The sequence below is a fragment of the Talpa occidentalis genome, unplaced genomic scaffold (assembly GCF_014898055.3).
Source record: "Talpa occidentalis isolate TD23 unplaced genomic scaffold, MPIMG_talOcc4v2.1 talOcc4.2, whole genome shotgun sequence".
Taxonomy (NCBI): Eukaryota; Metazoa; Chordata; class Mammalia; order Eulipotyphla; family Talpidae; genus Talpa; species Talpa occidentalis.
In genome coordinates this window covers 128,091,219-128,108,918 of record NW_023602073.1, presented here as the reverse complement: position 1 = coordinate 128,108,918, position 17,700 = coordinate 128,091,219, and the positions used below count along the sequence as shown (strand labels likewise).

The window sequence follows — 17,700 nt, the reverse complement described above, 5'->3', positions numbered from 1 at the left end:
GCCTCATGAGTCATTCTTATCATTTATTTATTTTTTAAAAGATTTATTTATTTATTTATTTGTTTGTTTATTTATACAAGCACTGGGTACAGTCAGAAGTGCGGGAGGGTGAGAGAATTCACCAGAGCCAGAGCAGGGAGCAGAGCAGTGGGCAGCAGGAGAGGTCTGCACGCCATGTGGGACCCTCCTCCGGTGGCCGGGGAGGAGCCGGGGATCGAACCGGCGCTGCAGAGGCTGCGGGCAGCTTCGCAACCCAGCGCTCAACCGCTGTGCCACCAGGGAGGCCCCATTCTTATCATTTAGAGAAATTTTTATATCAGTATAGGAAGTTGTTTGTTAATTAAGTTCCCTCGTGGCAGCCAAAGGTCAGCCTTACAAGCAGGGCAATCTCAGACTGCTTTGTTAACTCTTTCTGCCCAGTTATATTCCATAGAATCTACTTAAAATAAAATATTACACAAAATTACTATTATTCCTGCCTTCCTGAAATTACCTTTTAGACTGGTGAAGTAATAAATAATATAAATGTAATATTTCATATGTTAGTAATTGTTATGAAAATAATAGAGTGAAGAAAGTGTGAGGTTGTTGTCAACAGGGTGGTGAAGGCCTATCTGGGGAGGTGTCTTAGTCCATCCTGGATGCCTAAACAAAAATACAATAGACTCGCTGACTTATAAACAGCAGACATTTATTTCTGAAATTCTGGAGACTGTGAAGTCAAGAGCATGATGACCCCACTTCTCAGTCACAGCTTCCACTTCTCAGTGTAATCCCACAAAATCAGTGGCTTCTGTGTTGAGAAAGGACTCTAGGAGGTAAGAAAGGAAGAAGAATATGAACCACGAGACTCTTATGATTATCCAGTTCAGAGGTGAGGGTTCCTTACCACCAGAATGGTAGAAATAGAGTTGATGAGAATTGGTTGCTTTCAGGTTACCTTCCGGAGGCAGTACTCACAGGATGTGTTGGTTGGTTGCATCTCAGGGATATGGTAAGGGAAAAGGAAGAGTAAGGAAAGTGATATTGTATGAGCGGTGTTAGGGAAACATATTTGAAGAAGAAATTGAAAATTTGGGCCTCCCCTGTGGCGCAGTGGGTTGAGTGCAGTGCTGTGAAGCTGTCTGCAGCCTCTGTAGCGTGGGTTCGATTCCCTGGTGGCCAGGGAGATTCCCACATGGCATGGCAGACCTCTCCTGTTGCGCCTGCTGCTCCCTTCAGCAGTTCATTTCGGTCATCTGCCTGTTCTGCTCCCTGCTTGGTCTCTGGTGAATCCTCTCACCCTCCCACGCCTCTGGTCTGTACCCCAGCTCTTGTATTAAAAAACAAAAAGAAATTGAAAATTCTATTTTAGATATGTTAAGGTTGCTCTAGGAAAAAAGATTTATATCTATTCATAGTAACCAGAGAGAAGAATTAGGGTAACTGGTAGAACTCTGAAATGTAGATTTTGTTTTAATGTAAGGAAAAAATTTCTAATGATTAGACCTCTTGAAAATGGAAATTTGTTTAATTTAAAATTAAAGAAATGACATGTAGCTTTTTGAGGAAGTCTATTCAAGGAGAGGGTTAAAAAGAAAAGCACTGAGGATGTGGTAAAATGCAGATACCAAGGGAAAATACAAAATGATCTATTTATTGTTCCTAAATATTGTAAGGGTTATAAATTATGAACTAAGAATATTTTTTATATTAAGCTTACTCTTTATAGATATGTTCTCTGGATAACATTTCATATGTTAGTAAGTGTTATGAAAATAATAGAGTGAAGGAAGTGTGAGATCATTGTCAACAGAGTGGTGAAGGCCAATCTGGGTCCTATCCAGCCAACTCAGTGACCACCAGAACAGAACTAAAATACAAATATCAAAATGCTTGCATAAGTTAGTTTGTAGCTTATAAAGTATTTTCAAATACATGATTTAATTAATTTATTTTTGCACAAAACTAATAGGTAGAGGGAGACTTGTGACTCCAGTTTGATAGAGAGGAAATAGAAACTGAAAGATTAAGAAACTGCCCAACATCACATAATACATTATAAATGGAGCAGCTAGGATTTATATATTAGTCTCTAAGATATATATTTATACCTCCATCTACACAGAATCTGCTTTTTTATTTAAAATAAGTAATTACATATTAAAAATTAAAAAAAGGCACACTAGAATATAGTTTTGTTTATAAAATATCAATATTATATTGCTCCTTCCTAGTTCTTAGGTTGTCCTTTTTTGCCTTCAGAGTATTTTTTACATATTGACTAGAAACTTTTCCTACTTAGGGGTTAATGTTAGAGGATGATGAAAACAAATGGGCATTCACAACTATATGTTTATGTAAATTTAATTCAATTTACATTGAATGAAAAAAATTATATTGAATGAAATACATTCAATGACCCAATGACTTTTGTGATCAACTTAAGTTAAGCTTCTAAAAATGCTTAGCTCCTGTGTCCTCAGGCTCTGGTAATGTCCTGGTCATTCCCAGGAAATACTGAAGTTGGGTTTTCCATCACATGGAAAAGACAGGGAGAATTTGCTTTATAGAACAAGGCCAGTTTTGAGATGTCATCGCCCACATAAAACCATTTAACTACATGGTTAAATTTATTTATTCTTCGAAAACATGAGTGAAAAAGAGCCTCTGTTGTAAAATACATGGTTAGACTTTAAACTAGACTTTCAAGTCTAGTTCATCATCACAGTGACATAAATGTTATTGCAGGCCAAACCAAAAGGTACTGGCTAAAATATCAGAAAGTGAGAAATAGTTTGCATGCTTTTTACTGTTTTGCTTTAAAGACTATTGCTAATTTGGTTTCAGGGTACAATTTACTAAAAAGGAAGATCATATGACCCCAAGTCTTCTTTTCTGTGTTTTTAATATCATGATTAGTTAGGTGCCCTATTTTATTTTAAGAATTCTGTAGCAATCCTAGTTTTAGAGAATGAGTGGGTAGGAAAATAGAGACAACTACATCCTGTCTCAGAGTTTGTCTGCTCTGGGGATGCAGTATTTTTCTCTGCCTCCCACAGCTGTGACATCGCTTAAGGAAAAGCAAAAACCTCACAAATATCGGGTAACAGTTTAGATAAATTCTGTATTCTCTGCTACACCACACAGCAACACTGAGATTTATGTGATGCAAAATTCCCTTGTTATTTGTTCTATTTCTAAAGAAATATCAAGAGATGTATTTTTTTTTTGAGAAAGATCACGTTATGTATGTATAGTGTGTAAAAGTCTCACGTGCTTATTATAACAAGTTTAGTTATTGCAGGAAAAAAAGCTTTAAAACGAAGACAAAAGCAATCAACTCAAATTCTGTTAGATATAAGCAATACTAACATTAATTGAATGCTATTACAGACCTTTTTCTGGGTAGGAATTGATGTAAAGATGATTACATTGTTATAAAGATTCTAATTTGTACGCTGCTTTAAATAAAAACATTAATTTTAATTTTGTTTTGTCAGAAGTAAATACTGAATAATTGTTAAACATTAGATAAATGTGCTTTTTTTTTTAACTTCAAGGTAGTACTTTATAAAGAGACTATCAAATGTTGAGAGAAGAGGTCACAAAAGACAATTAGGTATTGCTCTCACTTTTTTAAATGATGTTTTAATCTTAGATCATAAAATATATGGGCATTCATACGCTTTTTTTTTTTTTTTTTTGTGGGACCCTCGCCGGTGGCCAGGGAATGAACCTGCGCTGCAGAGACTGCGGGCAGCCTGGCAGCCCAGCGCTCAACCGCTGGGCCACCAGGGGAGGCCCTGGGCATACATACTCTTACATTTGCTACTACCTCAATCTTCTGTACTTCCAAATACTGATAATTTATATTATAGTTTTCTATTTTCAAGATTTCTGCCTTTAACATTTGACAGTGAAACCTGAGTCTCATAAAATTTAACACAAACTTTATATTTAAATATATTCAATAGTATCAAAAGATAATTTTGTTATTTGAAAGTTTTATTGAAGTAATATTTATTTATATCATTATATAGATTTCAAGTGCACAGCATTATAATCTGTATACACTCCATTAACCATGCAACTAGACCAAAAGTCTAGTTTTCATCCCTACTATGCTGTTGACTCCTTTTACCCAATTTACAAATCTACCCCCTCCTTCCCCACTGCCTCATCCCTTTCCTTTCTGATAACCACAATTTTGTTCTTATGGCCTAAAAGTATGTTTTTGTTTTGTTTTGTTTTTTGATTTGTTTCTTTATCTTTCACATATGAGACACAGTATTTTTCTTTCTCCACCTGACTTATTTTACCCTCAAGGTCATTACATTTCTGAACTCCTTAATTAGATTCTTTGGAATTTTATCCTCAAGTTGTTTAGTCAAGAAGGGCTTCCAGGTGTTTCATGGCCTGGTTCTTTTGTTTGAGAATTTTTGCATTTATATTTGGACAGCAGTTGACCAGATATAACATTTTGGGGTCATACTTTTTTCCCCCTTGGGAGATCTCTTTCAATGAATAGGATGTTCTTCGATAAATTGAACATATTTCAATGTCCAGCATTTGAATTAAATTTTCCTGAAATACAGTGTTCCTTTAGCACATATATTCATTTCTGGTGTATGTTTTTTTTTTTTTTTAAATTTGGGGGAATTTTCTTACATCTATAAACTTTTTTCCAATCTTTTAGAGATTTTCCTCAAACATTTTCTTTTTTGGTTTTTCAGAAGTACTCTTCTGCATCTTGCTTTTTCTCACTTCTTGTGTGTCTACTGTGATGTGTTTAAAATTTGTTTTCTTTAGTCTGCTATGTTCTTTTCATCTGATTCTGTTGATTGTCTTGTACTTGAGCTCTTGTTTAATTGAATTCATGCTCTTATTACATAAACTCATGTTTCCAGAATTTCTCCTCTTTATGTTTTTTCTTTCTCTTTCTCCAGGCTGTAATCTGAAAGTGTGGCGTAGGACAGTCTGGAGAGCTTAGAGATGACAAGTGGGAAATCTGTTGATGTGTTGTTATTGTGGAGCAGGGGCCCAAACAAAGTTAGTGGTTAGGCAAAGAAGACCATAAAAATGAGACAAAAGATATTGTCTCAGAGAGCCCCGCTACCTCACTTACCCTGGATCCAACCCATGAACACGGGGTTTCCCTTCTTTACATGGTTTCCCAACATATTTCTAGTGAGTTAGTAAGTAAGTGTCTTTATACCTCTTCCACTTTATGTTGTGAATTTCAGTAAATACTTATTTACTGACTTATTTTAGCAATAAAGTTTTTTATGATTTATTTATGGGCAGCTCTCCTGCCTGCCTGTGGCTATGCACAGACCTTTTTTTCTTTCTCCATTTCGTAATAATCCTGTCCTTTTAAAATGTAAAAAAAAAAAAAATAAGATTTTATCTATGTACAAGAATATCACACTATTCCACCCCTTCCAGCAAACCTGCAGAAAATTCAGAGGATTTTGTCCATCTCACGCCTCAGTAGAGATTCTGCTGCCATCTCGTGGTGTTTTAGGTGATTACAGACCGATGCTGTCCCCTCTGAATGTCCCTGCTTAGAAAATTGATTTTCTTTTTTTTAAGACAGATATCTTTTGGAAAAGTAAATTTTATTTTCAGTACTTGATTTATAATTTTTTATTTTCTATTTAATAAAACATAAGTTAGCTTTTAGTGTATTTAAAAGGTCATTGTATGTAAACAAAATAGGCTCCATTCAAGTTTTTGTTTTGCACTAATTCTAAATTTTGTCTCTACAAGTCTTCACAACATGTTTAATTTTAAAAAAATTATTGACATAACGTGGGTTTATAAGATTATGAGATTTAGGTGAGCAGCATTGTAATTCTATATCTTTGTATTCTACATCATGGGTCACCTCCCAAGTCTAGTTTTTATCCACCACCATTCAGTTCACCCCTCACCTAACTTGCCCACCTCCCAGCCGCCATCCCGTCTGGTGACCGCCATTTTGTTCTCATAATCTCAGAGTTTGTTTTTGTTTTGTTTGTTCATTTGTTTTGTTTCTTTTTTCCTTTCTAAGTTTTAAGTGTCCAGCTTTATGCTTTGACAATTGTGTGTGCTGCATTAAGATCACCACTGAAAGTCTGTTTTCCATCCAGCTCTATAAAGTTGACTACTTTACTCATTTTATCCATCTCTTCTTCGCCTTTCTCTCTAATCACCACCATTTTGTGATCAGAGTCTAAGGGTTTGTTTTGTTTTGTTTATTCAGTACATTTATTTCTTTATCTTCCATTTATAAGTATAATCATACCATATTTTGCCTTTCTCAGTCTGCCTTATTTCACTTAACAAAACCCCTCAAGATCTACCCAGGTTGCAAATGGTAAAACTTGATCTTTTTAAATAATACACCTGAGTAGTATTTCATTATATATGCATACCACATCTTCTTCATCGTGCATGTATTGAGGTTTATTTTTTTGTGGCAACATATGATATTTGTTGCCATTTTGTTAATTGTTCTCTGACTAGTTTGGTGTTTCCATCCCCCCTCCTTCTTTTTATCTCTTCCCTTGAGGTTTGGTTTCTTTAGTGATCTATTTAGATTTCTTTTCACTCTCTTTCATCTAACTACTGTAAGTTTCATGTCATGTTTAATGGTAGTAAGTTTAATGCAGTGGGATGCCGATTGCTCTTTATGGTGTTTACTTTAAGGTCTGTACAAAGCAATGCATTTAAGTTTTAACAAAGATATAGTGACTTTAATGGATAAAGGATAAAGGAAATTTAGAATGAAGGAAATGATTATAATGTAGACATTAAACACTGCTCGTTATGACTCTGAGAAATTTATAAAGAACACTATTTAAAAGTTAACATGGGGCTCCCTGGTGGCACAGGGGTTAAGACACAACCTACAAAGCTATCCGCAGCCACTATAGCATGAGTTCGATCCCTGGCCAGGGAGCAACCCACATGGTGCAGCAGACTTCTCCTGTCTCCTCTGCTGCTCCCCTCAGCAGTGCATTTCAGTAGATCTGCCTGTTCTGCTCCCCAATCTGTCTCTGGTGAATCCTCTCACCGCCCTGCACCTCTGGCCTACACCCTAGCTCTTGTATGCATACATAAATAAATCTTAAAGAAACAGTTAATATTCAATATGTCTGAGTATATGAGAGGTGAGTAATGGCATAAATAAATGAAGAAATTTTAAAGATCAGATACTAGAAATGTATAGTCTTTAGCTGGAGGGTAATTTGTGGGTAATTGGGAAAATACAGGAAGGTTTTCTTGGGGTGTCACAGGAGGCAAATACCTCCCGGTTTCCCATGATCATTTCCAGGAAGCTATTTGAATTAGTGTGAATTTTTGTGATGTGCTAACTCTTACTTTTTTCAAGTGTCAGTAATACAAGCCTTTTAAAAAAATATTTATTTATTTATGCATATAAGAACTGGGGTACAGGCCAGAGGTGTGGAGGGGTTAGAGGACTCACCAGAGATAGAGTGGGGAACAGAACAGGCAGATTGACTGAAATACAGTGCTGAGGGGAGCAGCAGGCGAGTCAGGAGAGGTCTGCTGCGCTATGTGGAAATCTCCCTGGCTGGGGATTGAACTTGTGCTGCAGTGGCTATGGACAGCCTCATATATATTGCGTCCCACCCACCTGCGCCACCAGGGAGGCCCAGTAATACAAAACTTATATTTAATGAAGACATCCCCTGAAGAGTGTCTTTTCTGGTTGTTTATGTCATTCTGTGATTTTTCTTTTGGACATTTAACATGATTTTTAGAGTAACAAATAAAAGTAAAGGATATTATCTGCACATTATTTTTTTCTCAGTAAAATTTTTAAAACGTCACTACAATTTTAAATCCTTTGGATTTTTGGTCATGTAGGCAAGCCAAAACAGGACAGCCAGCAGGGGTCAGTCTTTTCAAAGGTATGGGGTTGAAATTTCTATCCCTGTTACAGTTACTTTGAAGAACCTACAGATTTCTCAGTTATAACAGAACGCGTTTCAGAACTGACTACTTACCAGTTATATTGTTAACTGGAATCAAAACAAAGAAGTGAGAAATTGTGAGGCTCTTAGAGAAGTTTCCTAAACCAAAATTATTTGTCTGAATGTAATGTTTATCTGCTACTAAAACAAGGAATTTCATTTTTAAAAGATTACTTAGTATGTATTTTATCTAAAAGCTGCCAATAAATTCAGCACTTTACATTAGTTAATCTATGTGTGTAAAAACAAAGAAGGCCTATTTTATATTATTGAAAAATAATGGGTATATAATGCTTTTGCTCTTAATATGACTAATTATGGTTATTAATTTTAAATTCAGGACCTGGCCTTTCATTATCAAAAGCCCCAAGCAGTATAAAAACCTTTCTTTCATGGATGCTATGAATAAATTTAAATGGACTAAAAAGGAAGGTGTCTCCTTCAATAACCTTGTGCTTAGCCTGCAAGTAAACGTGAGGTGCTCCAAGACGGACAATGCAGAGTGGTCGGTGAGTTCTATTTTGTCTTAGTCTTCTGGGAAACCAGATATTACTTTCACCTGAATCCACAACAGAAAATCTAAGGAACAGACACATATCCTCAAATCTAGTGGTGAGCTTTTGATGTGTCTCATGATTTATATGTTTTGTAATTACTTTGGTTTAGCTGAAAACTGATTCCACTCTTTTTGTAGAGGGAAATATATTCTAAAGTTAGAATATGATTGAAGCCAAAGTAGGGTGAGCTCAGAGCTCCTGAAAGCACTGAAGTCTATTTTGTGCATCTCTTTTTTCGCAGGCGGCAGGCGCTTGAGTAGCCTTCTGCTCCAACTCCCTCTGAATCCCAAAAGCTCCTGCTGCCCTGACCTTTCCCTCCTTTGGTGACTCTCCCTGCCACACCCTTTGTCCTTGGGGAAGGCCTAACAGCTGAGCAACCTTGGCCTTGGCTGAAATCTTGCCCTTAGCCTGAATGCTGATTGACATTGTCTGCTCTTCCATCTTCAGATTCAAGGGATGACAGCCTCACCTCCGGACATAGAAAGACCCTACAAAGCAGAGCCGTTGGTGTGTGGAACCAATCTTTCCTCTTCTCTGCACAGAAGCTTCTCTCTCAAGCTGCTGGTGGGCTTCCTGGTACTCAGCGGCTTGCTGGGCAGCGTCTACTTGTGATCATGATCCTGTGGTTTTGGGTGACGATGTTTCTGTGATCCAAACCTGTCAGTTAATGGCAGGTTAAAGACTCTCTGGTCTTGAAGCGTGAGCATTGCGAGCGTGGAGACCTTCCTTGCAAACACCCCCTTCCTCACAGTTTATGTGAGAGACCTCACTTGGGTTCTCCTCTTTCCCTCAGAAATGTCTGATATTGTCCATGGCCAATAAAACAGACGTAGCCTGATTTATGTCACTTTTTAAAAATTGGGGAAAGTCAAGTGGAAGTTAAAGAATTCATTATTTCCTTCCATATTCTACTTTATTTAAATACTCATTGTTGCTATTTTACTTATAAATTTGGTGTTTATATGTCTTTCTAAAAATGCATTCACCTTAAAAATGTAAAGAAAATTACTTTCCATTCCAGTTTTCTTCTCACAGTTTTTTGGGGTACAATTTCCCACGTGTTTCAGAGTGTCACCCTTTCTCTCCATGTTCTCCCCTTCTGTACTTTTCTGTGAAGCACCCACAGGCCCCTACTGCAGCGCTTTTGATGATGTCTATTCTATTCTTGCTTATCTGAGTCTGTTGTTTCTCCCAAAACCCCCAACTCATCTCAAAGTGTTTGTTTTCCACCCCTGACCAGGCAGGTTTCTTTGTAAGCTCTGTTACTCTCCAAGAGAAAGAAACGAAAAAGAAAAAGATGTGGGAAACATAAAATTGAATAAAACTGATTGTAGGCTGAGGAGATCATGTGCCTTGCTGCAGAGCCCATGCTGCAAGGGGTCCTTTCTGGGTTTCCAGGTCAAAGGTCAGACAGAGCCTGCAGAGGCGGTTGCAAGGTTTGTGCACAGAACCTCACTGGTGTGTTGGATGTCACATATGCTGCATACTGGCTCAGTTTGAGTCATAGTTGCTACTGTAGATTTATTTTTCTATTAGTTCCTAAACTGACTTTCCATAATAAAATTGTCACCAGTTGGGTATATATAGTTCAGCCATATCTTGTTTTGTGACCTTTCCTCATTTCTTAAGCTCAACCTGTTTGGATCATATCAATAAACTAAACAAAATTGAAATTTTGTGTGATATCTTTTATACTCCTTGGAAAAAGTAAGTGATTCAGTACTGATGCTCGCTGTCAACTCAATTAAGAATGGTGTATTTTTCTGTTCCATTTCAAGTCCTTTCTTTTTCCCTGGCACACAATATCTTTAATACAAACTATACTCTTTTAAGTAAGGATTGAATTTCATAGTGCTTCCTACTTGATTCTCAGAATTTGTCCATTTAATGAAATGTTTGTAATATTTATGAGGTATAATTTATAGTTAACTTTACTTCCTTTATTTCACAAGTTCTGTATCAGATTCTATGACTTTCCATCCAAATATTTGTATAGAAATAGGATAGTCCCAAACATTCCCTATTTGAAATTTTATGTTTATTTTTACTTTGGAACTTCTGAATCTGAGATGTCAAGGCAAAATAATTTCCTTTGGAAACCATGAAACATTATATTTATTTTCAACTTGGTAAGGAAGGTAGCATACTCTCTAGAAAATGATACACAGCTTTGGAAACATGTATTTTGGGAGCCAGGGCAATCCATTTTTGTGTTACTAAGAATACAGTTGACAGTCTTCTTCTAGGAATTCTAGTGAACATACGTAGTTTTAAGGAATTGATTTTTTTATTTGAAATCTGGATAGGTTGTTGAACATTTTGCAGGATTCTGATTAGAGGCTAAGTCAGTTTGCTCTTGCATGGAACGTACATCCTGAACATCCCTGCATTTTTTATTGCTGCCTTGGATCAAGTCGTTTCACCAATTTCCAATGTTGTTAGGAAGGAAAGCTGAGGCTGAGGGTAAGTGGAGTCTTGTGTACTGTGTTTGCACTGTCTTGACCCACAGTGCAGGAAGAGTAGGAAGCAGGTGATAAAACCAGTATTCAGGGAGGCCATGTCAGGTGGAGAGATCTTGAGTGATCTCTTACTCTCATGGGTTCTCATATAGGACAAGGTAGTCTTAGTAGCAATAAGAGTAACACAGTCAACAGAAGCAAAATATGAAGAACTTTGAATTTTTTCGTAATGACTGTAGGGGCCAATGCTAAGGGATAACAGAAGAACATTTGGAAACAACATACAACTAGGCCATTTCCAGACTTTCAATATGATAACCATTGTTGTGATGAAATATTTATAATTACAACTTTCTCATCTCATTATTTCTTTCGATGTTTTTGCAAGCAGAACTACTTATTAATTTTTGAGGTTTGTATTAATAATTATATCATCTTGAGAAATTTGTTATTATCAGGTGTCTTCAAGTTACTGTTCAATTTATTTCAAATGATTCAGAAAAGAATTCTATTTATATTTTCGATTTACAGAGAAAGAATGATATTTCAAATATGGTAAAATAATAACAATTGAAGACTAAGTGAAGGATGTAAGAGGGAAACGATTTTTTCTTCCTCTGATTATGTTTTTGTCCTAATCAGTAATTATATCATAATGAAGAATTATTTCATAAATTTTCTCTTTTTTAAGATATTACTGGAAAATTAAGCTTTTCCAAGTAATCCTACTAAACATAATGATATTCTGTTGACCGAAAATCAGGAAAAACAAGTGAAATGTAAAGGACTGGCTGGGATCGAAGAGATTTTAAGACAAAGAAGTGATTCTCCAAATTAGCCACTAGAGGGCGCACTGTATACACTAAATCCCGCCAACGCTGAGCAGGAGATTTGCTGGATTCCCCTAACCACAATTCCTGACTCTCACATATGAGGCTCTATCTTCTTCCTTTCCTATTATGTTTATTTGTAATAATTCTAAATTCATTTGTTCGAAGATTAGACTTTCTTTGTGAGGGCTTACCTGTAGGATTGACCTTAAATTTCTTAACATTTTACAATGATGACTCAGCCGTTTCAAAAAATTTCTAATTTGTCTTGTTTTGTATCTCAGCTTCCTAAAATTTCTGTTCCCTTAACTCTCACTTTTTAATTTTTTCTTTTTAACTTAACTTCCTTTTTTAATTCTGACTAAATCATCTTAATCATTATAAATCAATCTTGTTATTATGAAATCCATTTGTTCTTTGTTTAGATATATATATTTCTTTAATAACAGCTTGAAGCACTTAAATGGGATCTCAGTGGTGAGAATGAATTTTGTAAATAAGGAAAAGAGGAGGATTTCCCCCCCACCCCCCTGCAACTCTATATCACCAGTTTCCTGGTAAGGATTTTTCAAAACAGGTGAAACTAATTTTCCGGTATTTGAAGTCAGACCCCATCACTCAGAGTAGTGAATGCATGAGAATGGTGTTGCTCCCACAGGCAATTTAATCCTTATTATCCAATCCGATAATTTTTGTGTTTTAATTTGAGATATTTAGATGATTTAATCTTACTATGATAACTGATATGGTTGTGTTTAAATCTACTATCTGGTTGTTTTCTACTTGCTGCACTTGCTTTGTTCATTTCCCCTCATGTTACCATTTAAAAAACCCACAGACTCAAAATTATAAAAGCACATGATTTGGAGTAAATCACGACAATTTTATGCCAGTAGCCAGGAGCCCAATAAGGCAGCACCCTTGGGGAAGTGAGCAAATGTGGCATGTTGGTCCAGTTTTCTTCTGTCACTCTGTGATTGCTACTTAGCGGGAGAGGCTTTTCTTTCTTTCTTTTAAAGTCCTGTTAGGTGATCAACAGATACGTCCTGCAATCTGTCCTTACTAAATTGAGCTGTGGTTGACCAGCCCCTATAGGAAGTCTGCATGAAGCATGTAAGCAATTCATTTGTCCCCAATTATTCACTTTTTTTTTTTTTAAATTCTTGCCATTGTGGAACTTACATTCTTTTTTTATTTATTTATTTATTTATTTATTTATTTATTTATTTATTTATTTATTTATTTATTTATTTATACAAGCACTGGGTACAGTCAGAAGCGCGGGAGGGTGAGAGAATTCACCAGAGCCAGAGCGGGGAACAGAACAGGCAGAAGGACGCGGCAGGAGAGGTCCGCGCGCCATGTGGAACCCTCGCTGGTGATCGGGGTTCGAACCAGCGCTGCAGAGGCTAATGGGAAGCTTCGCAGCCCTGCCCTTAACCGCTGCGCCACCAGAGGAGACCCACCAATTATTCACTCTTGAGCCAGACACTACTATAGACTTGAAATAAACTGGCGAACAAGAAAACTGAAACCCAAATCTAAGGAGAAAACCAGGTTGCAAGCAAGACTTTTAATAATCTCATGTGGGGGTTCACTGTGCATTGCTAAGATGAATTATTTTGCAAGGAATGAAATCACATTCCTTGCAAAATAATTTATCTTTTTCATGGCTTTAATGGATGAATTGCTATTGTTTAAAAGACTTCCGTCAGTTTTATTGAGTTTTTTAACCTAACACTGGAAACTAGAGACAATATAAAATCAACACTACCTAAATTAAATGAACCTCTGCTGAGGGATTGGTGAAAACCTCTCACCTGCAGTAAAAACAGCTCTCCATTTTAGCGTTCTAGTATTTGATCTTTACAGAAACACAATCCCTAGAAAGAGCAAATTTTTATAAGTAGATAAGTTAAAAAACTAAACTGAAAATTAACAAAATTTCTTAATAAAGCTTCAACTTATAATAAATACATATTTTTCAAAATCACAGTGATGATTGTCAACCCGAAGTTTGAAAAAAGAAGCAGGCTCGTGAGGAAGACGCGCTACCTGGTGGCAGGAATGAAAAATAACTTAAACGGTTGACAATTCTCATTACGTTTGTTTTCTTGCTTTTGGAACTATTGAGTGCTAATGGCTTCTCTGCTTTATCTCCGTCCAAATACAATACAGACATGCAAATGTTCCTTTTATTTTTTTTATTATTATTATTATTTTTTGTCCACCAGGGAGGCCCAGTAAAACTTGTTTTTAAAAGATTTATTTATTTATGCATACTAGAAACTGGGGTACAGGTCAGATGTGGGGGGCAGGTGAGAGGAACAGAACAGGCAGACTGACTGAAATACACTGCTGAGGGGAGCAGTGGGCGAGACAGGAGAGGTCTGCTGCGCCTCTCTGGCTGGTTGGGGATCAAACTAATGCTGTAGAGGCTGTGGACAGCTTCACAGTGCTGTGCTTAACCCCTTGTGCCACCAGGGAGGCCCTCAATAAAACTTTAATTATGCACACCAACATTCAAATTTAACATAGTTTTTACATGTCATGAAATATTATTCTTTTGATTTTTTTTTCACAAAAATATAAAGCCATTTTTTTTGGAACTATTGAGTGCTAATGGCTTCTCTGCTTTATCTCCGTCCAAATACAATACAGACATGCAAATGTTCCTTTTAAAACATCAGGAATCTTCTGGGGTAAGCCAGGAATAAGAACCTTTTTGGATTTTAGCTGTTTTGAAGTGCATTGGGAGCACAGTGCCCTCTTGTGGTGGAACTGTTATATTGCAAAGAGAGTGGTAAATTTCCGTAGAGGAATCCAAAATAAGAATTTAAATTGGATTTGAATATCGTCAAAAAGTTGAGTGAGCAGGCATTTGAGGATCAGCATAGAAATCTTGAATACAATCCTAATAAAAATTTTATATTTTCTATTACCATATGTAAGAAGGACAAGAAAATTTACCTTAATTAATTAATTAATTAATTTAAAGATTTATTTCTTTATGCATATAAGAGCTGGGGTGCAAGCCACAGGTGCAGGGGTAGGGGTGTGGGGGCTATAGGATTCATCAGAGACAGAGTGGGGAGCAGAACAGGCAGATTGAATGAAATACACTGCTGTGGGGAGCAGTGGGTGAGACAGGAGAGGTCTGCTGGGCCATGTGGGTCACCTCCCTGGCCAGGCATGGCACTCTTGCTGCAGTGGCTGCCAATAGCTTCATAGTGCTGAGACTTAACCCCTGGCACCACCAGGGAGGCCCAAGAAAATTTACGTTTAAAGGATTTTTTTTTTTTTTTTTTTTTTTTTTTTGGTGGGACCCTCGTCGGTGGCTGGGGATCGAACTGGCGCTGCAGAGGCTGCAGGCAGCCTCAACCACTGCGCCACCAAGGGAGGCTCTAAAGGATGTTTTTTATAAAGTATTGAGCAAAAAGTGTTTCCTTCAATCTCTTGTCCAGTGTACATTAGTAGAATCTATTGAAAATATTCACATGGTCGACTATTTCCTGGCCACCTTAAATTAAAACATTTAAACAAACAATAAAAACACCAAGTTATTGTCAATATCCATTTGTAAGAAATGCTGCTAAATTCAAGTTTTCTATCTCAGAAACCTGCATATTTAGCAGATGCCTGGGATTAAAAATTATTGGTTTCAGTGAATTATGAGTAAATAATTACCTACAGTGTTTCAAGTTTTTGTTTTTTTTTATTTTTTTAAAGATTTATTTATTTGTACAAGAAGCAGGGTACAGGCCAGATGCCCGGGAGGGTGAGAGAATTCACCAGAGACAGAGCGGGGAACAGAACAGGCAGACTGACGAAATACACTGCTGAGGGGAGCAGCAGGCGTGACAGGAGAGGTCTCCCATGCCATGTGGGACCCTCACCTGCAGGCGGGCTGTGATCAAACCAGCACTGCAGAGGCTTCGGGCAGCTTCACAGCAGGGTGCTCAACCACCTGCACCACCAGGGGAGGCCCCAGTGTTTCAAGTTTTAAAAAATGAGGTCTGGTTGTTCAGAAAGTAGATTTGTCTAAACATAGACTATACTTTTTCCCAAAAGGAAAGATGCTTTTCTGACTAGTTTTCCTATTTTCTCAACTTTCTAAGGTTGAGTTTAAATGAAGTTTTAACTTACTATGAAACTGTAAAATACTGTCATTCTATGAGGTCTGTATTTTCAAGGTTCTCTCCAAAACATCAGAACCAAAAGGAGAAGATAGATGGATAGAGATGATAGATAGATAGATAGATAGATAGATAGATAGATAGATAGATAGATAGATAGATAGATAGAGATAGGTAATTTATTATAGGATTGACTCACTATGGAGGTTGAAAAGACTGGAGAATCAGGAAATCTGATGGTGTAATTCAGTCTGAGTCCAAAGGTATAAATCCTGTGTGAATCTGGAGGGCCAAGAGAAGATGAAGGTCTTAGCTCGGGGGCGGGGAGAGAATGAAGTCACCTTTCTTCTGCGTTTTTGTTCTATCCAGGTCTGGAATAGAAAGATCAGATGATGCCTAGGACTATTTGTTTTATTCAGTTCGCCAATTCAAATACTCATCTCTTCTCTAGCCAGCCTCAGACACACCTCCAGAACTAATGTTTTATCAGCTATCTGGGTTCATGTTGCCCAGTCATGTTGCCCAGTAACGAGCCATCACGAGATCGATTCTTGGCTTCAGAATAGTTACAGAAGTTAGAAAATTGAGATCACAAGACATTTAGATATACAAGGCTTCCTTTTTCATATAATTATCTTAGCTTGAAATATTCAGATCAAAGTCAGTAACATTGACTTATACCCTAAGGGCTGTGGTTAACCATTCTGCAGCTTTCTGGAAGCCACTGAAGGCCTGGAAATTAGCAGACTGATTCTGGGAAGATAGGATTCTGCAGAATAAATACCAACAGAATAACCCTAGACTTTTGTTTCCTCAATTTAGGGACTTTGGGGTTCAATTTACATAATGTACATATTTAATATAATAATATTTTAATTCAGGAAAAAGAAGGCAGGCCTATAGCTATTTTTGTTCTTTTCCACAGGAGAGGCGGAACCTGTCCACTTTGGGACACAAAGCTAGAAAAGGTCTATCCCTTAGCTCTCTATTTGAAGCGTACCAGACAGAGCTGGGCTGAATATTCCTCTCACTTTAGTTTGCTTTAATGACTGACATTCTACTAGTCCTTTCACATGCAAATCACACACACTCTCCTAGATGCTTAGCACATTGTAGGTACTTGGAAATGATTGCAAAAAAGAGTTTGCAATCTACATTTTGTGATTGCAGTGAAAAAAAGGTCTCAATATAAGAAATGGGAACTGACAGAAAATGGCATATGACTCACAGCTTAGGGGTCGTCAGGCAGGGGAAGGGTGGACACATCAGTGAGCAATTTGGCGGTGCATCCCTCTTCATGGGCGTTTTCTCATTTATCTTTCAAAAGTCTGTGAGGAATTTCCAGACATATAAAGGTATTGCACTGAAGGTCATACAATAGGTAGGCAGAGAATCTGGGATACTACAACAAAGGTAATAAGAATACAGACATCCAGACTCAAATGTCATTTCTTGAGGTGCAATTTTATGTCATCTATGATATGAGACAACAATCCTATGAAACAGATACAATCATATTTATTTTACAAATGAGAAAATTGAAATTTAGGGAGATAAGCTAATTTGCCTGCTTTGCCCCTAGTTAGAATTATAAAAAAAATGCTTCAGATTTAGACTCACTTCTGTCTGAGTAATAGACCTGGCTCCACTCTCTCTAGAAAGCTCGGTCTGGACCGTGCAGCCCATAATTTTGTCAATACCGTGCCTACTATAGTGTTTCTTCTCCACATGAACCATCCATGACAAGGAGAGTT

General features: G+C 37.1%; 1 protein-coding gene and 1 long non-coding RNA gene across 2 annotated transcripts in view; one reads left to right on the top strand and one right to left on the bottom strand.

Annotated features, from left to right (window-relative positions):
• MOXD1 (monooxygenase DBH like 1) overlaps positions 1–10,182 on the top strand; it is a 73,975-nt gene extending 63,793 nt beyond the window's left edge. Inside the window, exons 11-12 of the mRNA XM_037520411.2 lie at positions 8,305–8,473; positions 8,969–10,182. Of these exons, the coding sequence (XP_037376308.1) occupies positions 8,305–8,473; positions 8,969–9,133 (334 nt within the window). The 3' untranslated portion in view covers positions 9,134–10,182. The remainder of the gene's footprint in view (positions 1–8,304; positions 8,474–8,968) is intronic.
• LOC129146239 (uncharacterized) lies at positions 721–17,284 on the bottom strand. Its single transcript, XR_008552774.1, has 3 exons — positions 17,175–17,284; positions 16,146–16,317; positions 721–811 (listed from the first exon to the last, which is right to left on the bottom strand). It is a non-coding gene; the product is annotated as an uncharacterized LOC129146239 (long non-coding RNA).
• Positions 17,285–17,700: the final 416 nt, after the last annotated feature.